General features: G+C 44.8%; 1 protein-coding gene across 1 annotated transcript in view; it reads right to left on the bottom strand.

The window, feature by feature from the left end:
* Nucleotides 1-25,736, bottom strand: part of CILK1 (ciliogenesis associated kinase 1) — a 422,614-nt gene that overhangs the window by 144,701 nt on the left and 252,177 nt on the right. The window contains exon 13 of the mRNA XM_085610842.1: nucleotides 25,077-25,205. Within this exon, the coding sequence (XP_085466968.1) occupies nucleotides 25,077-25,205 (129 nt within the window). The remainder of the gene's footprint in view (nucleotides 1-25,076; nucleotides 25,206-25,736) is intronic.

Raw genomic sequence — 25,736 nt, forward strand, 5'->3', positions numbered from 1 at the left:
CATCTGAAGAACAACTCGGGTTAAACCGATGTCTAGGTGTCACAGAAGCTGTGTTTCCAGGCGCATTCTCCCCCAATGGTGAATATTTAACATGCATGCCACAGAGAGAGCGCATGACTGCTGCTCTCGCTCACACGTTCTCCTGAATGTTATGAACACAGTGCTAAGTGTAGCAGGGTTCTTATTGTGCTGCTCGCTCGCTGTTGCACTGCTGCCAGAACTAGCATTTTCAGATCAAAGAGGTCTTTGTAGCACACACAACTGATGTGGTGGCAGGGACTTCATTAACAGCAGATATACGAAGCGCCGAGCCAACTCCACAGAAAGAGTCAGTCTCTTTGAGTAACAGTCAGAAAGGCCCACAAATTAAAACGAGCGGCCCGAAAGGGATCGCAATCAAACATCAAAGCGGCCGTGAAAGTAAACTGCGCGCGCGCCCGGGCACATGCACTGTAGCTCTAGGCTGGCCTGGCAGCACTTTATGGAGCCCTCTCAAAAAGTCTCGCCAGATCAGCGCATGCGCTGGGTCAGGCGAGACCTAAAAACCAGTAGATAAGCCTTTAGGAGTCTGAAAATGTCGAGTTTTCTGAGAAAATTATAAATTAAATAACTTTCAGTCAAAAAACTGAAGAGCTCAAGCTCCAGGATCCTCATAGAAGGAGCCGGAAAAAAGAACTGACCCAACTGCCACCTGTGGCGCATCATGGGAGCAAGGGGTCTCCTGCAGGTCTTAAAGGCACGGTACCCCTACTCTAATGCCTTAAATGCAAGGTGTCAGTTTTCTTTGTTTCTTAGTACTCTGCTGCAGCCTACAAGCAAATGCCTGCAATTACAAGTTTGCTTTATGGCAATAAAGCATTATTGTATGACAATTGTTTAGTGCTTCCTTCTTTTTTTCCCCTTATGGGTTAGGAAGGTAGGGGTACTACAATGCAAACCTATGTAATTTCAGCATTTTTGCCATGTTGGAAAAATTTTAGGCTACATGTATATGTTTTCACATATGCAATATATATATATATATATATATATATATATATATATATATATATATATATATTCACTTAAAAAACCATAGGTTTCACACATGTTATAGTTGGGTGGATATTTCACTTGTAAAAAACCAATGAAATTCCCCCGTTATAGTTAGTTGAGAGAACTATAACTCGCGCGCCCGCAATCCTCTGCTCATGACGTCACATATTACATCACTCATGACATGGTCAGTGGCATCACTCATGACATCACGGATGACATCATCCTTGTGATAGAGTGGCGGTCGCGCGAGTTATAGTTATCTCAACTAACTATAATGGGGGAATTTCATTGGTTTTTTTAAGAGTGAAATATCCACCTAACTAGAACGTGTGTGAAACCTATGGTTTTTTTTAGTGAATTTGCATGGTTTTTTAAATGCTAATTCCTAACTATAACGTGTGTGAAACCTATGGTTTTTTCAGTGAATTTGTATGGTTTTTTAAATGCCAAGTTATGCACCCCCGCGATTTAAAAAAAAAAAATGTTAAATGTTTTTTTCTGCCTTCGGGGTCCTTCAGGGACCCCCTGACCAAGGCTAGGGGGTCAGGAACTCTCTACCCTGCCCCCTTTTCACGTTCACCACCTTCCTTTTCCACTCTCGCACTGAAAACAAACAAAATGGCGGCCAACACTTCCTGATTTCGACCGATTCGAACGTTGACTGACATGTAACAACCAATCAGAATTACGCTCGCGCACGTAATGCTATAGATATGTATGTGCTTTTAAATGCAATTTTCTCAGGAACTACTGAACAGATTGACTCCATATATGTAAAAGGCACTTCCCTGACCTGAGGACTACCTCTCTGCCAAATTTCAAGTAAATCTGTTCAGCCGTTCGGGCTGTACCTTCGACTAAAGGTCCTATGGAAAAATGCATGGGGAAAACGCGTTTTGGGACCCCTCTTTTTTCTCGGCCCCCGCTTGACGAATCACCCCGAGACTTTCAGGGTAGGAGCTGAGCGGAGCACCCCATTAGTTTTGAAAATTTCGCGACGATTCGTCAACCGGCGCCAAAGTTATTCAAAATAGAATTTTGAGATTTCCTATGGAAACACGGTCCTAACTATAACTATCTACTGGCGACTGCCAGTAGATTTTATTATATATATATATATATATATATATATATATATATATATATATATATATATATATATATATATATATATATATATATATATATATATAATGGCTCCAACTGCACCTGAGACCAGCGCACTCACGGACGGGTGCTTTGTAGCGCCGAGGTGCAACCGCGCTGAAATATTCGCTCACTCCTTTTCACCATCCGGATTAAGGAAAGCACTCGCAGGGGTTATCTTTCGTATTCTTTATTTGGATTGCTTTAGAACATGACGCGTTTCGGCTTGCGCCTTAATCTGATGTTTTTAGATTTCGCGCCGAGAAACGAACAACTTTTTTAACAAAACGTAAAAGGTCACGTGATACATCCATGTATGGAGAGCAAAAAAGGACCACCATAAGTCCATAAACAAGCGCCATATTGGAGTAGATCGACCCCCATTGGAACATCATAAAGCAACAATACCGCTGAATAATTAACAGCATACAGTATATATGTTTACCACAAATGTGTGCACCATATTATGTATAAAATAACATCAACTGTAACTTGTTGCTAATTAACACAATCATGCCGTGTATCGGCATAAATCCGGGGTGGTATTCTTATTACGCCGTATATCGGCTTACATCGAATTCTCTCCACACATAATTCTAGACCAAACAACATTTAAAAAAAAGGAAGAAAGTTTACCTTACGGAGTACATAAAACTGAATTCAACATGATTTTACAGAAACACAATAGTACCTAAAAGGTAGCTGTTTAATCCTACGCAGACTGGAATCGAGATACATTATAGACCTAGGCACGAAGATACCCCAAGGGATGAATGTAGGGGAAGAATTAGCAGTGCATCTAGGAGATTAGTCTTTCTCATTCTTGAAGTCTTTTAGGTACTATTGTGTTTCTGTAAAATCATGTTGAATTCAGTTTTATGTACTCCGTAAGGTAAACTTTCTTCCTTTTTTTTTAAATGTTGTTTGGTCTAGAATTATGTGTGGAGAGAATTCGATGTAAGCCACACACTCCGGGATCCCGCACATGGGCAGGGACTAATTCATAGATTATGACTATTGATGAGTATCCCCTGGATGAGAACTAACTGTTTCTTTCAGATATATCTATCACTGGAATCATTGTGAATGTATTAATACGAGGTGTTTGATACCAAACACCATAGGTTTCAGTGAAGACATTTTGTAGCTGGTAAAGTGTTTTGACCAGGGCCCAGTACATACCGGAAGATGGCTTCCCTGCTCACTTGTACTGTCAGTAACTGTACTGGCCAGCACAGTGGCACATCTGCTCATGCAGTGATGTCCTCACATGAAATATAATGCACCCTGCCTTACGGCTGTAAGGCCTGCTTGTGGGGAAGACAAATATTACATGCAGTTTTAGGGGACGTGGCACACAAGTTTGGCCATATTGTGTTTCCACTTTTTAGAGCACCTTGTCACACAGCCTGCAGTGGCATTCTGTAGGAGTTTGGTGCTGAGTCCCTTAGGGTCGCATAAGATACTCTGCAGCTCTTAGGGACCCTATTTTGTCCTATGCTCTAGACACCAGCGACACCCTTACTAGGGACTTAGAGGTGCTCAAGGCCTGGTCACTTGGGGATTAAGTGACCAGTTGTCTTGTTTTGGGGAAAGAACACTGGCACTGGGGATCTGGTTATCAGGAACCCAGTGCACTTCTGTCAAAGTTGCATCAAATACCAAGCAAAAAGGGTGTGTGGGGGGGGGGGGGGTGGTTGGGGGGGGAAGGGGGGGGGGGGGGGGAGTAGGAGGACTCCTGCAGCAAAAACCCAGTTTGCTACAGTGGGTACCCGGCACATTTGTCCAGTCGCTATTTCCTGCTTGTGTCTCTTTCCGGGGAAGTTTGTTTCCTCCTTGCAGTGTGCTTGTTGTAAGCCGCTGATGGTAGTTTTCTGTATTGTTGTTGAGGGTATTGCAGTCTGTATTGTTGCTGAAATGGGGTGGTACAGTTGCGATTGATAAGTTGATATCCTCCTCTATAGGAGAACATACCTCTACCCCCTCGAAGATGCATTTGCCTCATCTGCGGTGAACCCAGCGATTTTGCATTGTTCGTTTTTATTGATTGTAGTGCCTCAATGTGTCTTCCAAATAATGCCCCTCCATCAAAAGGCAAGTCTAGCTTTTAGCCATCCCGGTCAGCAGAGGGCAGCAGGACCTACCAATTGTGGAAAGCCTGCGACAGTAATATCCATTGCACATTCAATTTCTGAAGAGACTTGTTCACCTTCTTTTATAATCTTTCTTGCCTCAGTCTTTACATCCTCTAGTAACAGATCTATGTAAGGTGTGTCATCTGACCACATCTGCCAGTCGTTAATGCCAAGGATTGCCAGAGAATTGGCTGCTCTAATTGTTATAGCCAACATTGAGGAAAATAGCTCTCCTATGCTATCAAGAAATCTACACTCTATCCGGTGGCGTTGATATAGGCGTAGAGGAGTTCTTGGAGCACATCTGAGCTGCTTGCGTTATGACAGAATCTGGCTTAGGATGTCCTATTAAACAGGCTGGTAATTCTTCTGGTGCCTTATATATTTAACCAATCTGCGTAGGACAGCAGTCACTGTTGCTGGATTCTTCGTCATTTTCACACCTTCCTCCCAGATATAGTCCACAACTAAGATAGCGCTAATGAATTTTCTAGCCGGCTCTTTAAAATCAAAAAGAAAGGAATCTAATGGCATTGTCAACTGAAATAGTTTTGCTGCTTGCTCCATCAGAGTAGGGGGCCTCCCAATATCATCAGGAGGGGAATCCACCAGATGAGAAACTGGTGGTGAAGGAGCCGGTAACAGGTACTCATCCCATTCGTTAGACACACTGTGGTCGTCTGGTACTTTACTGCGTCCACTTCTCTGTCCTTATCGGAGTACATTACATCATCCAAAGGCAGAACCGCAATGCTTGCAGCCGGCATTCTTTTTGGTGTATGCACTGTTGGGTAATTATGCGGTGTGCGAGGAGTATCAGGTTGAATCTGAAGTAGAGTGAATTGTTTGTGATGGTGATGTAGCCCAAGAGGGCTCTGAAAATCTTTTATATATGTCCTGCAGCATGCTCTGCAAGTCATGAACCAAAGACTCATGATGTTCTTAGGGTTGGTAATGCTCCATATATGAAATGGATTAATCCATAAATTGTATTCCTGAGGAATACTAATCTTCTTCACAATATTCCTCAGTTCCCTCTTGATATTTAACATATAGTTCTAAACGACAATGTGCTGTACCGAAATCCTCTGAATCCTCTACATCCAACATATGAGATGGTGGAAGAGGTGAAACTTTATTCGCGATGTTTGCGCTGGCATTAGTGAAGTTATTGAAGAATGTAAGGAATCTCTCAATGACTATCGTTGATGATGGCATATATGATGTTCTTATTGACATTATCGGTGCCGTTGCCGTCCGCTGCGCTACCTCTTTCGCCATCGGAGTTGTTGACTGTTTTCTAGTCGGCAATGCGTAGCTGAGATCATAGGTGCATGGCTGATGATGGTACCATCAACGTCAATGTGTGAGCCTGTTAAATATGGTATCTGGATTCAAGCGGGCACAAACCTGTTTATACTGATTACCATTATCAATGGCCCTTAGTTGGAAACTAGTGTAGGACATTATACCTCTCTGTGCTTCTAACTGATCAGGAGTCCTGGCCCTAGGCTCGGTCCAGGTGCGGACGGACGCAGATGGGCTTGCCTTTAGCGCCTCCGCAGCGCAACGGCGCCGTGCTGCTTTTTATAATCGGAGGAGGTGGAAGAGCCCGGTCAATCCCAGTGGAGCCTGAAGACTAGAGCGCCAACCTCCCTAGGATCAGGAAGTGGAGAGCGCGAGAGAGGAGCTACTTCCGCCTTCTCTCCCTCCACTTTATCAGGCCCTATTGAGCTGTGGTGAACCGAGGAGAGAAGCGCGGTCAAGGTGAGAGACAAATATTGTAACTTTAAAAGAAGAGTTTAGGAGTGAATAGCAGCACAGTACAGTACATAGTGATAAAAATATTAAAAGGAGTTTAAAATCGATCGCAGCCCAATTCAGTACAAAAGCACTAGGGCCAGCCGCAACAGCGCTAACCTTCCAGTACGCTGCGAGACGGCACCATACTGCTTCTTATATCGTAGGAGGTGGAAGAGCCTGGCCGATACCGGTGGAGCCTGAAGACTAGAGCGCCAAGCTCCCTAGGATCAGGTCCAGGAAGTGGAGAGCGTGAGAGAGGAGTTACTTCCGCCTTCCCTCCCTCCACTCAATCAGCCCCTATTGAGCTGTGGTGGACGGGGGAGAGAAGCGCGGTCAAGGTGCAGGTGCAAGGTGAGAGACAAATATAGTAACTTTAAAAGAAGAGTTCAGGAGAGTGAATAGCAGCACATTACAGTACAGAGTGTTAAAAATATTAAAAGGAGTTTAAAATCGATCGCAGCCCAATTCAGTACAAAAGTAAAAAAGCAATAAAAGCACTAAAGCCAGCTGCAACAGCGCTAACCTTCCAGCACGTTGATTTTGTCACCGTCGACGTCAACTGTTTCTTTGATGGTTTTTTTTCTAGAGTGGATCTCTCCATCGATGGCACTGAGGAGGGCTTTTTGAACTAGAATGACTATCTTGGAGAAGGTGTTGTAGGCTCTGAATCTGATATTTTTGAGGAGACATCCTCTTTAGAATGCTTATGCTGGAGCTCAGTAGACAAAATATGCTCCTCAGATGACCCATGATGAGTCTTTGTGAGTTTTTTTTTTAGGTGGTTCAAGAGACATATGTCCCTCAGCCCAGTCTCATTTATGAGATTTCCTCAATTTAGAAGAATCATCCTCCTCCCCACATAGAGGTGCGTCTCTTGTTTTAAGCTCTTGAAGCCGTAGCAGCCTCCCTTTTAAAGTTTTTGAGGAAAAAGTACAACAAAATGTACAGTCTTTTCCTTTATGAGAATGGTAGAGGCAGTAAATGCAGTCTTTGCAGGATCCTCAAAGTGCAGCTTCTTCTTGCCACAGACCCCGCAAGGTCAGTCTGAAAATACATTTTCTGCTTGAATCTGACATTTTAGCTAGTCAGGTTTGAACAACAGGTGAAGTGGTTTTGAGAAATACAGTTGTATATCTATTTCCTGATTGAAAATCCTGGTTAACTGAGGGAGTGATGCCTCTGTGGGGAGTGTTCTAGATGGTGCTGTTGCCTGATTGGCTGAAGTCTGGGCCATTTATAATGATGGAGATGTTGAAGATTGCATTAATCTCTTAGCATGAGCTGAAAGCCATTTTGTACTTGGCAGCCATTTTAGTTAGCTATGTGCTGGACATTTGCTGTTTCCCTCTCCCAGAGTCTTGCACATGCGCAGATGTGCTTCGCTAGTAGAGTGCAGCTGTTCCTAGAATAGAACTGTCAGGCTGTTCTAACTGATGTCAGCAACTTATTACTCCTCCTACTTGTTGACTGTGCAGTTTCTGTATGACCATCTATGTGCACAACTCTTCTCATGTGTACTTGTACCGCCTTTTTTCAGCCCCTGTGTGGGTATATAATGCCCCTGTTCTCTGTACTCCTTAGAAATGTCTCCTACAGTGATTTGAGAATTCTGTATGACGCATTTTTCCCTCTTTAGAGGTCAAATGAATAAAAAGATGTCTTTTATATTACAGCTTCTGTGCCAATCTCTTCTTTGTTGGTTTAAAAGGACCAGGTGTATCAGTGAAGCCCCAGATTAGGTTTTGATTTCTACAATTGGTGCCCTCTGTGAGGCTCATCAGAGAAGTGGCTATCCAAGGGAGTGATCCTGATGGGAGACAGGAATCTACTGAGGAGGACAGAACAGGACTCTAGTAAAAAGGTACCCTAAAACTGAGATTCTGTCTCTGCAGCCCAGTATATTTCTGGTCTTCCTGATTGGACTCCTCCAACTGCTTACCACTCCTGACTGAGAACATTTTTGGTGTGAGTATTCTAAAAATGACCGTTTGGTCACTCAGAACTTGGCAGTTAGAATCTGGAAACTTGTACTTGGTAAGGTCGTTTGTTACGACGCTTCTTGGATTTGTATGGAAATTGGCCAATATTTGGAATTTGGAAATATGTAAACTGCAGTTTATGTAGGCAGGTAATGAGAAACTTTTGTAAACTTGAACGGCACACTTTGAGTTAAGTGCTACTTTGTGTATAATATTGTATATGCTGCAATATTTTTGGCATGCCTGTTCGTAGCACACATCGTAGAATGTGTTGCCTTGGTTTGTAGGTACCCTTGGAACTTGGATTGAATTAGCCGGCTCCTCTAGAGGGGATACTTAACTAGGTTTAGGTATAAAAACGTATTTCTTCCTTGGTGACTAGTACCCCGAGGAACTAAATATGTACGTAGAAAGGATCCTGGTCTGTGCACTTAGTAACATTCATAAGTGGTGATATGCAGAGCGTTTTTTTCTTGGTGTTCTGCCAGCCAAATCTAGTGAATATGACTTTCAACTAGTATTTACAAATGGTTTGGTTTAAGTACAGTCTGTGGGCTGTCTTTTGTTTCTCTCCTAAGTGTTGATCTGTGGGTTAAATATGTGTTTAAATGTCTGTGGTTTGTCATTATTGGTACTTGTAAGTAACGGTTGCACTCTTGGTGCAAGAATGGCTAGCCTTAAGTGCCCTGTATTATGTGTTCTGAGTATATGATAAAATTAGAATCCACATTTAATAGGAATAAAAAAAGCTTCAAAAAACGAAATTGTGTGTTTTGCAATAGATAAAATTAAGATACAAAATGTCACAGCATTTATCCTTCTGTATTCGGTATTAACAGGCATTCACATTATCTGAGTGAGTTGGTTGTTGCAGACCTGAATACATATTACAGAACGACAGATTTGTGCAAAGGCTGATTTGAAAGGCGTGTGAATTCAACGCCTTTACGTGTCAAGCAGCTGTGTCAGCACGTGGGTATTTCTGACTCCGGCCACAGAATACAGCTGAAGTCAAACACGGTGTAAAATCCTGCATTTCAGACTGCTGTTTTAAAAGTTAGGAATATAGTTTCATTATTTTTGATAAACAGAGGACAGATTGACAGTAGGGATTTATTTTCTTAATGCTTTTTTAAATAAGGATAAGAGTGTTTTTTGATGTTAAATAATAATGACTGTCCTTTAAAAGTGGCGCAGACTTTCAAGTTAAGCTTCTGTTCTTAGGGCTGTGAATGAATACATTTAAATATGATATGAAAAGCAAGCTGCATCCCTTTGCCTATGTGGACTCATCAAAATGATTAGATTTATTAAAAAACTATATATATATTTTGATTATATAAAAAATGTTATTTAAAATAGGTGCATTAAATTAGTCTTTTAATATTTATAATGCCTAATAATGATGCTGTGACCTCCTAGCATCCAAATTGAATTTAAGCCATGCTATACAGCAATAGGGGGTCACTTACATGTGAAATGTCACTTTACCCAGGCGTACAAAACTTATTTTTATAAGGGTATACATTATACATTTCTGATGCCACATCTCTACGATATGTAGAGGACATTCTGGGGATGACTATTATGCAAAAACATTGTAGGATATTCATTTTTAAGTGCCCCAAACATCAAAGTCGAAATTGAGTAAAATTCACTATTTAAATGAGGTTATTCCAATCAGAGCAGCTTTTAAACTGCCTTAGGCTCCAGTAAATGCACATATGTACGTATAGAATGAATAGCTGACATCTATACTGCTAGACAAGCACTCAGCACACTGCTTACAAATATAAATATGTACAAAAAACTGGCAGAAGTTATTAAGCTTACCTCTGAATTGCTGGCAGACAGGAATGGAGTGGGTTGTTGCGCTCTCAGTCTCCAGGGTCACTTTGAATTGGTAAAAGTAAAACTGTATGAAAACCTGGCACTCAAGATGGAACAGCTGAATAGGTTAAAGGTCGAAGTTCTACATTTAGAAGCAGGGCTCAGCGCAACATTTGCTTTGACATTTCGACATTTGAAAGACGAAATGGCAGGGCAGGGACAGAAAGAGGTTTTGCTTACTTTTTTTTGCAAAAGCAAGTTTTTGTTCACTCATATGAACAGATTGAATAATAATGGTATATGTGAGCTCTTATTAAGACAATGGCTCTGCCATATATATAGCACTAATGCTTTGAGGGCTGAATTAAGGAAGCAATGGGATTTAGTTTGAATTCATGTGCCCTCGTGTTACACTTGTACATTTGCTAAAGGAATATGTTCTTTAGCTAGCTCAATTTGCTATTTAGCTCCTCAGAGTTTGTTTATGCCCAGTTGCTACAAATTGGGGTTGATAGTGTTGACAGAATTAAACCTGTTACAGGTTTCCTACTGTCAAAAATGGGGGGAGGAGGCTAGCTCCTCTACAAATTAAGGATAGGCAAATTTATGTTTTCTCTCTCTTTTTCTTAATTTCTTTTGAGCCTGTCTAAACTGTCTGTGAAATAGCCATGAGACATTTAATTGGCTATTCAGTAATACTGTTTTAAACATTGTTAGCATTAATAAAATCTAGATTGCGGTTTCCTTATTTGATCTTTAAGGGGAACTAGCTGTGGGTAGTTTTTGTTCTAAAATTCTCAGGTGATAACACCACTATTGTTTGTTATTCTCATGCTACATAAAGTTTTGCAAGGGCATTGCTAGTTTTTATTAGCTAGTCTGTGTAAATAAACTGATAGTCCTTACTAGAGTTGATGTTGCATAGTTTGGATTGTGAAAAAATAGAATGCAGAGAAGATGCCCATGTGATCCTTAGCAAACATTTTTGAGGAAAATATTGTTTTATAGGAGTCTGTGTGTCACAAGACGTTCTGCTGGAGAAAATGTACCCATTATGTTGAAGTTTTTAGTTCTTTATGTAATAGGAATCCCTGGTAAATTAGCAGTTTTAGATTTTCCTGTTGTTCCTATAACATGAGAGCATGGTCCTAAGCATACAATGTAGGTGCTTTTATTAAGAGAAATCATTTTAGAAGTGTCTGCAGTCCTGTACAAGTAATGCAAAGTCTATGAGTAAAAGTGTAGAACATTTCCTTTTTTCTTGAGGGTCTTTAGATGATTAAGATAGGAATATACAGATGTAAGGATTTGGAGTATGTATGTATTGTTTTTCTCTTTCCCTCAGAATTTAGTAAATGAACACAGACTTCCTTGGCTGCTTGGGATTGGGTGACGTATTACTCTTGTCAGTTCACCAAAGAGTTCCTTTTATACTTGCCAATAGGTCGATGCTGTTGTGTTTTTTTACTCTCACATAAATGAAAGTGGTTCTTGGGTGCCTTGCTAATATATGGGGCATCCCTAGACTAGGAAGTATTCTGAGACTAACCTCTCTGTTGATAGATTATTTCTGTGCCTTATCTAAAGACCTTTTGTTCTGTCCACCAATAGATATTTGCTGCCTTACAACCATTGCCAGAGGGGCGCGGACATCAGATCCAGCTTGGAGAGTCAGCACCAGTCCAGCTTGAAGTCAAAGTGAAGGTAACCAGCACAGGCATTGCTGGCAACCAGTACCTCAGTGAAGGTAGAAGGCCGGAAGCACTGGGATGTGAAGTGTGTACCCCTGCCACTGTCTTGGGCGAAAGACGGGGTCACAAATCAGAAAGGAGAAATCGTGGATCAAGTTTTTGATGCCCAGCCGAGAGTCACAGGCCGACCAGGAAGGCGAGAAAGTTTTTGCTTGAGGTAACCCCCTTTGAAACCAGGGTTGCTTCAGAGATCCTAGCATCAGGCCTCTGAATCCTGTTCCCAAAGTGGCTGCAAAGTCTTCACCTTTGTTGGTCAAGAGATACCTGGGCACACTGAATGCAATCTATGGCCCCAACGAAAGAGCAGTGTGCCAGCAGAGCAATACAGGAGTTAGGGAAAGACTTGAGTACAGGGTACAGGTGCTGTGTCTCTGGTGCCTGTTAGATTGAAATGAAGAAAACTGGTGCACTGCCTGAGACACTGGACAGGATCGCTGAGAGCATTTGCCCTGGTGGGTGATTGCCCTATCCTGAAAGAAGAAACTTTTCCCTTGAAACTGGGCCGTGATTCATGAGTTGCGAGTTGTGCAGCTCCACCGTGGGAACAGCAAGAGCCTGCCTGTGAGGCTCAAACGGACACAGGGAGAAGACTCCCCTCTGGTTGGTTGTACAGCGGCTTTAATTTCCCAAGGACTTCTTTTTCGTTGAAAATGTACCCCATTGGTCATTCCATTTTTGAGGAGGAGCAGCCCTTTGCAGCTCTTAGTCCTAATTCTCATGGTCCTGTGTGGTCCTCCGGGTCCTCTCGATCCAGAATAATCTTTGTAATAATATGTCTGACTGCTTTCATAATTGTATTAGGAATAATGTTTATTCTGCGAGAGAAAAGTTAATCTGAGCAATTGACAAATGTTACTTTACCCTTTCCTTGATTGATACTCTTACCCTCAAAGGAAAAACTGGAAAAGTCTAGTGAAAATGTTTTTGTTAGATATGTGCTGTTGGCTATTTTGAAGTTGAAATTGATGGTCACTGAAATGCATAGGAGTCTTGAAAATGTTTTTACTGGATGGTTCTAGGATTTGCTTAGGACTAGAAAGCTAATCGTTCTGTTCCTGATAATAGTAATTACTCTCTCCTGCTATCTGTATGACCCAATGCTCTGTTCCCTTTGTACTCCTGCTTATACCTTATACATACCAGCTTAACAATATTTAGAATGAGAAATGCCCACCAAGCAATGAATTAGGATATTGATAAATTTATGAAAAAAAATTAATATGCATATTTCCTAAGGGATTATAGGAATGTCTTTAGCTCATGCTAAAAGGACCATCTGTTGAAGATTGCATTAATCTCTTAGCATGAGCTGAAAGTCATTTTGTACTTGGCAGCCATTTTAGTTAGCTATGTGCTGGACATTTGCGGTTTCCCTCTCCCAGAGTCTTGCACATGCACAGATGTGCTTAGCTAGTAGAGTGCACCTGTTCCTAGTATAGAACTGTCAGGCTGTTCTAACTGATGTCAGCAACTTATTACTCCTCCTACTTGTTGACTGTGCAGTTTCTGTATGACCATCTATGTGCATAACTCTTCTCATGTGTACTTGTACCGCCTTTTTTCAGCCCCTGTGTGGGTATATAATGCCCCTGTTCTCTGTACTCCTTAGAAATGTCTCCTACAGTGATTTGAGAATTCTGTATGACGCATTTTTCCCTCTTTAGAGGTTAAATGAATAAAAAGATGTATTTTATATTACAGCTTCTGTGCCAATCTCTTCTTTGTTGGTTTAAAAGGACCAGGTGTATCAGTGAAGCCCCAGATTAGGTTTTGATTTCTACAGAGATAGTTACTTAAGTGAATATTTGTCTAGCCCTTCTGGGCTATGTATGACCTATACTGCTTTAAAATGTACTGTGCGACTCCCACTTTGACGACGGAGAATGATTCAAGCATGTGAATCAATGAAAGATCTAGTACGGGAGAAGCAGAAGTTACACTTTGAAACCTTGTGATCAAGGGGCAGGCAGGTGTTTTAGACACCTGAGTGCTCATCCCAGGGCTATTTGGCATTACAATGTGGGCAGAATAGGAATGATGTGTGCATCAGTGACCAACATTCTCTGAGGCAAAGTCCTTGGTGGTCATAGAGGGCTGAAGCCTTCGAGGCTGGGTGCCATACCCTCAGGTGTGGTATCAAACGGTCATGTTTGAGGGTAGAAATGTGGTGTACTGTCTTGAGAAACAGGTGCAATGATTGTTCCTAGTCGCCAGAGTCAAAGAGTTATAGCCAGGCCGGAATTGGCTGAGAAAAAACCCAGAGTCTTAGTGCCATAACTAAACTAGTCCAAACCAGATGACTGAAAAAATATAACAGAAGGCAGAATCGGTGCCCATGAGCAGTGTGGACTAAAGGAGGAGTCAAGCAACTCGAAGCTTCTTTGAAGAAAAGGAACTTATAATGTCAAAGTTCAACACCAGATGCCAAGAATATGCAAAGGAAGTGTATCAACAGCCACACATACTACAAACACATATCTTTAACAGCAAAACAATATTTCCTATGTAGGTGCTTATTCCACAAGGCCCATAGAAAATAGTCATGCTTCCTTTCTCGCCAAAGAGAGGCATTGGCTCCTGCCTCTCTCAAAAGTAAATTTGAGAGTGTTTCCAGGATGGGGAAAGATATGCATTTGTGAAAGTTAACTCCATTTGGCATGGAACCATAATACCCACTCTCAGCTCAAACCGAAAGTTTAAGTGTAAATCTTCCATAATGGTAGATTTTCCACCACTAAGAGTCCGAAATATAATATAAAACAACTCCATAATGCTTGATTCTGTGAACTGGGTTCATAAATGCACTATAGTAGATACATCTCCTGTACACCTAAAAGCCACTATGATAAACAGAAATATTTGTAAATTCAGTGCTTCAAGTAGGATCACTAAAGAAAAGTCTGATGGGTATCCTCGTTGGACTTTTCTAATAGAAATATAAAAAGTATGTTTGCTTTACAGCTCTTGGACATGATCATTACGATGGCTGACACTTTGTGAACAGTGCACAGTGTTTCCCACTACTACAGCTGTATTTGCCAACCATTTTGAAAGACAACATGTTTACTGATTTTGTGAAAGGGCTACCTCTAATCTGCTCTATGGTATGATCCATGAAAAAAAAAAATCACACGTTCTTACCAGCATGTAAGTGTATTTCTTTTGGAAAAATCAAAATGAGAATCAGAATGATGTGGTCCATGACCAGCTTTTATTTATTTTAGCATTTATGGAGCATAACTGTTACCTGGGAGGTGTCCTGGTACCATCAACAGGCAACATCCTACCATCAACCATCCGGACCGCAGATTAAAGCGATCATAGCAAAGACTTCCTAAATGGGAGGAGTCCCTTAATAGAACGAAGAGTATGAGTTAGATTGTTCCAATGGCAGGAACCCTGTAAAGATAACAAGTTGCCACCAGAACAAATTCGGTTGAACTCAGGCAGGGTATGCGGGTTGCAGAATGCAAGAAGAATTTGGGGCGATATCGATGAAAACAAATCTAGGAAGGATCACCTCCATGGACTGCCTTATTGACAATACAAAGGGATTTGAAAATTATCCTTTCGGGTACCGGAAAACAACGTAGTGTATTGAGGGCTTGTAAATGTGCTTGTAAATGTGCTTGTACTTATATAGCGCACAGCTACCCCGGTTCGGGGTTTCCCGGCGCTGTACTCATTCCGCTAGGGAACCCTTCCTGGCTTTTTCCCTGTGAAATGTCCACTCCTGGGCATCCCCAGGGTGAAGCCAGGCATCCCAGCGCTGTGGGGCCATTGTGGAGATTAAGCAAGCTATTGCCCAGAGTTGCAGCGTGGGACCCATGATTAGAATAGGCACTGAGGCGAGAATATCCGGTCCGCGGAATTTATAGCCCGAGACCCTGCCGCAACGGGAATCGAACCCTGGTCCCGGACCAGTGCTCTGCATCGAGGTCTGCCGCTCTAACCATTGAGCCACACTTCTCCAATGAAGCAGAGGAGTGGCAAGGGGGAACCATAGGCAGTTTTTGCTGTGGCATTATGTTTCAGGTACAGACGTTTGAAAAGGTAGTCAGGGGAGCCAACAAATAGTGAGTTCCCAAAATCCAGTCTGCTCAGAATCATGGCTACCCACACGTGGACACATGAATGGGAAGTAACAGAAGAATTTGACAAAGAGTCTTTAGCAGAGAGATACAAGGAGAAAAATTCTTGACCTGGTTGGTAAGAGAGAGTACCTCACTGAAATGAAACCCTAGATTTCTCGACGAAGCAGTCTGTGGGAGTGGTCTCACCAGACAAGGGCCAAAAATCGATGAGCAATGGGTGTGGCAATTTGCCTGAAGAGAAGCAAAGAATCTCTATTTTATCACCAAGTGGGGGGTCTGTCAAACACATCTTTTTCAGTTAAAAGAATTAGGAGTAAGCCAAAAGGTCATGTTAGCCATACAAGTGTGGAAGACCTCAAACAGTTTCAGAGAGGATTGGTCCTCGGATATGATCAGGTAGGTATCATCTGCGTAATTCATTAAATTGCAACAGGGTTTCCAGGCTCAAAAAAAAAAAAAGCAAACAGCTTACAATAACAGGCTATAATTTTTCAAAACGTATTTTCTCGCAGACCAAATGCATTACAAAATAAGTGCTGCACAAACATGCATGAAATACATGTTTCTAGCATTACCAGCACACCCATAGATTTGGAAAATGCCTTTCTACGAGGTTTATCTACCAAGTACAGAGAGAAACACTGGTTTGTTTTAATAGGATTTTGTTTTTTCAAAAACATGGACTGACTGAAATGGGATCAGGTGGTGAAAATGAGAATATACAACTGATCAAACACTAAGGAGGATCTCTGTCCCACAAGTACAGCAAGGGCGACTGAAGGAAAAATAGCTCTCTGACATGTTTCACAAGAAAATAATTATTGAACATGCTTCATTGTGTAGAAAGATGTATTTAAAAATATTGTGCTTGCCTACACATGAAAACAACAGTAGCAGAAATAAAAGAGTTATATGAAACCCTGAGGTTTTGGGACCATGAAGCACTGCAACTTGAGTATATATCAGGATTAAAGGGTTCATTTGTTTATGCCACAGACTACTGAGTTGAGTAAAGCTGAATGAATATAAGAAAAAGAGATCAACTCACTAGTACAGGCTTCTATATAAATGTAGGCAATATAGTATTATCTGCAGCACAGTGGGTGCCTCATATATGTTGCCAACTGCCATGTTGACAGTTAATGGCTTACAACTGTGACAGAAAGATAAATTATTTGGTCAGGAGTTCCAACTGAATGCAAAATTCAATGTGTTCCTTTGTGAGACTATAAATAACATGCTTCTGCTACTTTAGTGTTCATTCACACGGGTGAAGGGCACTTTATTCACCTCATGGAAACACATTGTGCTCATCTTCTGTAGCCATTGAAGCAATTGGTATTCCCAGTCATTCGAGTGTTTTTTTTGCCAAAAATGTTTGACCCATTTTAAAATCCTGGAGCATGCGTTTTAAATACAGGCGGTAGATGCATTCGGCATGTCATCATCCTAAGCCTTTTCTTTCTACATGAGCCATATCCCCTGAACAGGCAAATTACCAACTTCTCTTCCACTGGCCAAGCCTGTAGAATTACAGAAAAAACCTAATGCCAAAAAGGTGATAATAAAGGAAATTAGCGGCGCAATGCAAGGAAGACCTCTGAGCAGAGCGCTGAGACTGGACACACTTTCACACAATTTAACAATTAGAAACATAGTGGGCTCTAGGTAGAATGGAGATCAGTGCAACTCAACAAAGGTTGAAGTTTGGAGCTTTTCTAATGAGATGATTGTGCTAAAGTTGTGTGAATTTAAGCTATTATCTAAGACAGTATCTTTGTACAACTATATAAATACCTCTGTGGTCTTACCAACATGATGATGGGGATTGATTTAAGCATGTGAATCTATGGGAGATTCAATGCTGGAGAAATAGCAAATACGAGTGCAAAACTAATAGACCAAAACAGTAAGTTACCTACCTTCAGTAATGCTCTTTGGAGCAGATATTCAATCTAACAGCATATTCCAAAACTTGTGAATCAACCTCAGAGGCTAGACCGGATATAAAAACGTACAATAGTTCTTGCACTTTGTCCTGCCTCCAGAAATGAGAGCTGCATATAGGTACCACCCCTGAAATAATGGAAACTGTGCTGGCAATGTGCAAAACCAACTTGGAAAGTTAACTTCACCAAACGGCGATGGAGGGGGTAGGTGGGGAGGAATCTGCTGTTACAAAGAGTATCCACCAGAAGGAGTATTACAAAAGATTAGTAGCTTACTCTTTTTTTTTTTTTTTTTTTTTTAAAAACCTTTATTTTCAAAAGTCTGGACACAGCTATTCAGCCGACAACCCGGAGGTTCGGCAGCATTCGGTGAAGAGGAACAGAGACGCGTCCACAGTACATTGAAGGAGGAGTGCAAAGATTCCATTTTTTAAATAAACACAAAACACACAACAACCCCCAGCAAGGCAAGAACACTGAATGCCCATGGTGATAGCCCCCCAGGGAGGCAGAACCCCAATCATCTACCATTTACAGTACCGTGAAAAGAGGAAGAAGGGGGACAGCAGAGGCCAAAGAAGTCCATTAACCATACTGAGCTGGAAAGAAGGTTAGGAGGAAAGCTGTTCCTCGGGGGGATCCAGATCAGGGGCAAGACAAATTCCCCCCCTGTATTGGTTCCACCGCCCCCAGATGGCATGCCACTTCCGAGGGCGGCCTCTAGCGCAATATACCGTCTTCTCCCTTAGCATACTCCAGTCCATATTTTCTTTCCACGCAGTCAATGTGGGGGGGCCCACGGATCCCCACAATCGTGCTATATCTCTCTTAGCGACCATGTTACCCAGAGTCACCCATTGGGTCTGCGCCGCATTATGATCAGTGGGCCCCCAGACATTCAGGAGACAGCACCGCGCTTCCGGCTGCATAGCAATGCCCGTCACCTCCCCCATCACTGCGTGGACTCTCCGCCAGAATTCCGTGATGACACCACATTCCCAAATGATATGCAGGAAAGTACCCACCATACCACATCCCCTCCTGCATAGGCCGTCCTCCGAGAATCCCATGTGAACCAGCCTTGGCCCCGTCACGTACACTCGATGCAGTATTTTAAGCTGCACCAGCCTCAGACGCGACGGGATCGCAACCTCCTTAGGAGAGGAAACAGCAGACTGCCAATCCTTGTCATCCAACTCGAGGCCATCCCTAGACCACTGGTCCCTCAACCCCAGAAGCATATCCGCCCGGACGTTGATCAGTTTCTTATAGATGAGCGAGATCGTGCTCTCGGGCATATGACCATCAAGGACCCGGTCCTCCAAAGGAGAGGACTCAGGCACCTTCTCACCCTCTATGAGGACTGATCGGAGGGCGTGACGCACCTGAATATAGCGGAAAAACTCAGATGGCCCCAGCTCATACTCCTTCTGCAGCTCTTCAAAGGACTTCACCCTCCCCTTAATCAGGACATCTCCGACCCTGGAGATGCCGATCAAGTCCCATTTGTCAAAGCCTTTTGTGTGCCAAAGCCTACCCAATCTCTCAGATTCAAACAGCGGGGTAGCGAGGGTGAGCCTATCCTTCCAGCCCAGCGAGTCAGTTGCCATCTTCCAAACACGCACCGCCACACCAGTGGGCCCCGTGAGGGACGAGTCCAGGGACCGCGAATACAACGCCCTGTAATAGTTACCACCACGCAGCAACCACCTGTCCATGGCATACCCAGGGCTGAGGGCCGGGCCATAAAACCCATGATTAATCGCACTCAGCTGGGTGGCCCAATAGTACCGTCGGATGTCTGGAAGCGCAATACCCCCATCGTACCATGGGAGCGTCAACTTTGCAATAGCTATTCGCGGCCGCCCGTCCCACAGCAACGCTCGTTGGAGGCCTTCGACCTCCCGAAAGTAGTTGGCCGGTACCCAATCCAAAGTATTCTGCAGTGCGTAGAGGAACCGGGGAAGAGACATCATTTTAAACAGGGCCGCACGCCCAACTAGGGAGAGCGGCAGCCTCCGCCAGCCCTCCACATCCCGCCTCAGGCGCGCTAGGGGGGGGAGCAGGTTCCTCTCATATCGCACGGCAGAATCCATGGAGATAAAGATCCCCAGATACACGAAGCCCTGCTGAGCAACCTGGATCGAACAAGTTCGAGGGATCGGTGGAACCTCGCCACTAAGAACATAAATACGATTTACTCCAGTTGATAACGAGACCCGAGTTCCTACCGAAAGATGTGAGTACGTCACAGACCACTATAAGTGATTTCTTGGGTGAGGCAAGATACAACAGGATGTCATCAGCATAGAGCGAGATACGGTCCTCGTGCTCAGGCGACCATCTAAGTCCCCGTATATCCGGGTGCCAGCGTATCCACGCAGCCAGCGGCTCAAGGGCGAGGGCGAACAACAATGGCGACAGGGGACAACCTTGCCGAGTACCCCTCCCAAGCTGAAACGGAGTCGACGCCCGGCCATTTACCACCACACTCGCAAGAGGGCCCTCATACAGCAACCTCACCCAGCTCACAAAACCGTGGCCAAAGCCGAACTTGGTCAACACGGCCCACAGATATGCCCATTCCACCGTGTCAAAGGCCATCGTGGCATCGAGAGACGCCACAATAGCTGGTTCACGCAGCGTGCCCGCCCTGGCGATTACACCATGAAGGCGCCGAAGATTTAACGCTGTGTTACAGTGCGGGATGAATCCGGATTGATCCGGATGGACCAAGTCACCGAGTACCCTAATCAACCGGGCCTCCAGGATTTTAGCCAGAATTTTCGGCTCTGCGTTAAGGAGTGAGATAGGCCTATATGAGGCGCACTTATCTCGGGGTTTGCCCTCTTTGTGTATAACCACAATCGTCGCCAGTCGCTGATCCAACGGAAGGGCCCCACTCCCCCGTGCCTCCACGAACATGGCGCGCAGGTGAGGGGCAACCCTATCCGGAAACAGCTTGTACAGGTCGACCGGCAAGCCGTTCGGACCCGAGGCCTTGCCCGAGTTCAACGCGCGGATAGCCCCCGCCACCTCATCGACCGTTATGTCACCATCTAGATCGTCCCTATCTATATCAGAGAGACAGGGCAATGCAATATCACGCAGGAGGTCACGCGAGTCCTCGGGCGGCCTGTCCGACACTGAGGCATGAACCATACGGAAATAGTCCGAGAAACACTGCACAATCCTCTCAGGTTCCACAATCACCTCTCCCCCCTCTCCCGTCAACTCCGGCACTACTCTATTGACCCGTTCTTTTTTGTCCAGCCAAGCCAGGAGTTTCCCGGCCTTGTCACCAACATCATACAGACGGCCCTGCTGTTCCCTACCGAGGGTCTTAGCGGCATTCGTCACCAGGTCCTTATACTCGGATTGCTTCAAGCACAGCTCATGCAGTGAGGCCTCTGTAACCTCCTCCTCCAGCGCTCCCTCCAAAGCCGCGATCTCCTCCTCAACCTGCAAAACCTCGCCATCTCTCCGCCGCTTGGCAGCCACTACAAGGGAGAGGGCTTCCCCTCGCAGCACGGTCTTAAATGCTTCCCACAGCGACACTGCAGAGTCCACGGATCCCTGATTGTCCTTGAAAAAATTATCTACTGTCTTTACCAGCGCGCTGCGCATCTTGGGGTCTCGGAAATACCAAGGGTTGATAGGGGCCACCCTTCCCCCTCCCTCTCGACCCAGATCCAGCCTGACCCACACCGGCGAATGGTCAGATATACCACGCGCCATGTGCCTGGCCTCAGACACCAATGAGGCATGCGCAGCCAGAGTGAGTAGGTAGTCAATCCTAGAAAGGCTACCATGCGCCCCGGAGTGGAAAGTGTATTGGCTCTGTGTGGGGTGCCGGAGCCTCCAGCAGTCTATCAGGCCAAGCGTATCTAGAAAGTCTGGAAGCCACTTCTGAGCCCCCCCGTGTCTCTGGGCGGGTATCTATCCAGCAGGCCGGAGCCAACTGCGTTGAAATCACCTCCCACTACAAGCATACCCCCCGGGAGATCTAGCAAGGCCCTACCCAGATCTGTGAACGTGGAGGCCTGCAGGGCCGGCGGGACATAAACCGAAACTAAAACCAAAGTTCTTCCTTCCCACCGCCCCGCCACCGCCACAAACCTCCCCCTATCATCAACAATGGTGGAGTCCACCTCAAATGGTAGCGAGGCTCTGACTAGGATGCCCACACCCCTGGACCCAGAGGGGAATCCCGAATGAGCTATGAATTTATAACCCTTCCTATTCAGGGCATAGCACGTATTACCTATAAGATGCGTCTCCTGCAGCAGGGCGACATCCGGCAATGACCGTTTCAAGAATTGCAAAACAATCCCACGCTTAATGCGATCCCCCAAACCATTCACATTCCAGCTTATAACACTTAAACCCCTACCCCCCATCCCCAAACGTAAAGAGGCCCACCCCACACCCGAAGAGCCCCCATGGAACAGTCCTGAAAATAATCACTATGCCTTGCTGAAACAAACCCCCCCAACAACAACCCCAAAATCCCGGAAACCCCCCCCCACCCTGCACCCCTGCTGCAGCTTACAAAGCCCCCCCCAACTTGCAGTGTGCCTGTCGCCCTACCAAACCCAAAATCTACAAAAAGTACCCTAAGGGAGGAAAGAGCTCCCCTCGTCCTCCCACAACCTCCGTATTTACTGCAAGTCATTATCTAAAGTCAGTCCGAGTCAGTCCGGTTCCGAATACATCAATCTTGTTCATCCCGGCCACTGTCCCCGTCTACGGCAGTGTCCTCTTCCGTGCGTCGTCGAGGCAGAGCGTCCAGCCATTCATCCGCCATGGCAGGCGACTCAAAGAAGAATGTTCTGTCTTCAAACACCACACGTAGTCTGGCAGGGAAGAGCATGGCGTATTTCAGATCCCTCTCCCGAAGCCTCCGCTTCACCCCCAGGAAGCCCTGCCGCTGCCTCTGTACCTGCTGAGTGAAGTCAGGATAGAAATTCACCGACGCGTTCTGGAAGGGGACCGGGCCCGTTACCCTCGAGGCCTGCAGGATAGCGTCCCAGTCTCGAAAATGAAAGAGCCGGGCGACGATCGGCCTCGGTGTGGCTCCCACCTTGGGCCGCCCACCAGGCACTCTATGGGCCCGCTCAACTGCGAAGAACTTCCCTAGACCCTTAGGCTGCAGATGATTGAGCACCAAGTCCTCCACGAGCAGGTCCACTGAAATCTCGTCCGAGGACTCCGGGACCCCGATAACGCGCACGTTGTTGCGCCTGGCCCGGCTCTCGAAGTCCTCCAGCCGACGGGCTGCGAGATCATGCTCGGTCCGCAACTTACGGACCTCGTTCTGCAGGTCCGAGACATCATCGGCGAGGCCCGTGGTCTTGATGTCCAGGGATTTGACCCGTTCATTTGTTTTGCCCAAATCCGCGCGGATCAGATTAACATCCACCAAGATGGTATCCACTTTGTGCGCCAGGGCATCAAACTGTCTCCCAATCGAAGTCTGCAGCCCGTCAAGTGCACCCATGACATCCTGCAGAGAGAGCTCTGGGGCCAAGGGTGAGGCAGTCTTCTGTGTATCCGGGGACTGGCTCGGTGCACCCGGTGACCCCTTCTGCTGGGCATAGCGGTCCATGTTATTGGCTTGAGTGTAGGCTCCCCGCCTGGTGGCCTTGGGCTTCGGCCGATCCACCTCTGCTTTGCCCGACATGGTGCTCGAGCAAGTCGGGTCAAACAGGACTGCCCTCTCTCAGCGAGAGAGAGCAGGAGTGCCCTGTCTTACGTTGGGTCGCCAGTGTGGCATGCAGAGCGTCCAAATGATAATAAAGCAGACGCGAGCACTCCCTGGGCTGGGCAGACAAAGGGCGAGAAAGTGAAAGGATAGGGACCTCCGTCCGGCAGTTCACACCTCGCCTGGCCGCTGTTCAATTAGAGGTCGGGCATCCTGCCAACTCGAGCCCCTGGCATCCCTCGGAGATGGGCCTCAATCTTCCGCCTTGCATAACTCCGGTTCCCGGTGGGCGATTCGACCTCGGGTGGCATCGATCGCCTCCCTGACAAGTCATCTACACGATGCCATGCATACAAACAGGATTATATACAGGATAGACGACGGAGGGCACGAGGGTCTCGGGAGCTCAAAGCTCACGCGGCCATCTTGGTCAAGCGCTAGGCTCCTCCCCTCAGTAGCTTACTCTTTTAATGGAGACTGCAAACTCCAGATTCCTCAACTTGTGATTCAGTACCAATGTAATGCTCCCGCCAAGGATGCAAGTCTGAGGAGTAGACTTACGCCAAAAAGTCCTGCAGGACGGAGCAGGATGCAGAAGAGAGCGGGCAAAATAACCCTCTGGGGGACTTGAGAATCAATGTAATAGTGCCTGGTGAAAGTATGTACACAATCCCAAATAACTGGTTAGCAGATGTCCAACACCAAAACACTCTCGCCCTCCAAGCTAGGACTGAAGTGTCCGTTTTTGGCATATTTCGGCACAGTAGAATGAACCCTAAGTCTCGGAGGAGCATTTATTTTTGGTAAAGGCATAACAGTTTCATGGAGCGTAAAATGCAATAAAATCCTTTCTCGACCTTCTTTCCTTTCTTTATACTGGCAAGCCCAAGGATGACTTGATCATCAACACAATACACCTTAGTTCTATTAATTTAGACACAGGGATTGCGGTGGAAAACAGAACACATGGAGCATTAGAAACTGCTCAAAGTGGGAAGCTGGTGCCACTTTTTGGTAAACAGATGCACTGGTCCCAAGTACCTGTTTGTTAGGGAAAATATAGAATACAGAGGCTGAACTGACAAGGCCTGCAGCTCACCAACTTAGTATGCAGGCATAGATTTCAAGGTTAAGAGCCTCAGAGCACAGCTGTGGAGAGGATCAAAGAGAGCACACATAAGGACAGTTAAGATCAAATCAAGGGGTCATTGCTGCATTATAAAAGGAGTAAGAAGGAACTTATGTGAAAACCCTTAATCATCATGACAGGTGACTTGAATAAAGAGGGCTGATCAGTCAAATTAAGCAAAGCTGAGAGGGCAATTTAGTAGTCTTTACCAGTGCTTTCAGCAAAGCTTTGTCAAGATTGTGGAAGTACTTACATTAATGAATTAATAAAGTATGTGGGTTCTTTCATGAGTGTCAATGTCAGCATGTTTGTTCACATGATCCTTTATTGACTGTACCCTGTGTAAGCTTCTGCATAACCTTGTAAAGTACCTGCAAACAGAATGCCAGTATGTCTTTGCTTGTAGAACTATAAACACATTGTATTTCTGCAAGATGTGGATAATGACACAACAAACAACTCTCACTGGTGAAAATAAAGCATGTAAGCTATATTCCTTAAGGTACAGCATCTGATACCTGAATTTCGTTTGTTGGCTCCTCCCTCGATCTCAAAAGGTTTCACAGGTTGGGTAGGATTTGGCCACAGAGGATCAGATTTAAAGTCTTTGCTTGGATTGGACACTATACTGCTCTTAACACCTATCCCTAAATCGAAAAAGACACAATTGATATTAAAAATTGCTGAAAACACAAAAACTTAATGTTCTGAATATTCAAAGACATTTTAACATAGATACCAAATATGTTATGTTACACCTCTATTTTATCTTCAATGGAGAAATGCGTGCTCTCTTTCTGTCAAAGTTCCTTCATCAGGCCACCAATTACTAAGCTCAGGCAAGGACTTGCCAACCATATGACAGAATCCCTGCCTGCACAAGAGTCCAATAAAACCTCCAACATTAGCAGGTGGTGTGGTAGGATAGTGATGGAACCACCTGCTGTGTGTTGGTGGTAGCCCCCTTCAATACTATTCAGAACTCATGGAGTGTCCTGCGTTTCATATCCCGCTGCCTCTGCCTAGAATGCACGATAAGAGGTCACCAGGGGTGCACGAGAGTTATTTAGAGTGACAAAAATCATGTTACTAATTCCACTTATTGGCAGGGACTGTTTACACAACCCATAGAAGGTAATCATAGAGACAGCAATGTTCCTCAAAACTTGGGAGATTAG

The sequence above is a fragment of the Triturus cristatus genome, chromosome 6 (assembly GCF_964204655.1).
Source record: "Triturus cristatus chromosome 6, aTriCri1.1, whole genome shotgun sequence".
Lineage (NCBI taxonomy): Eukaryota > Metazoa > Chordata > Amphibia > Caudata > Salamandridae > Triturus > Triturus cristatus.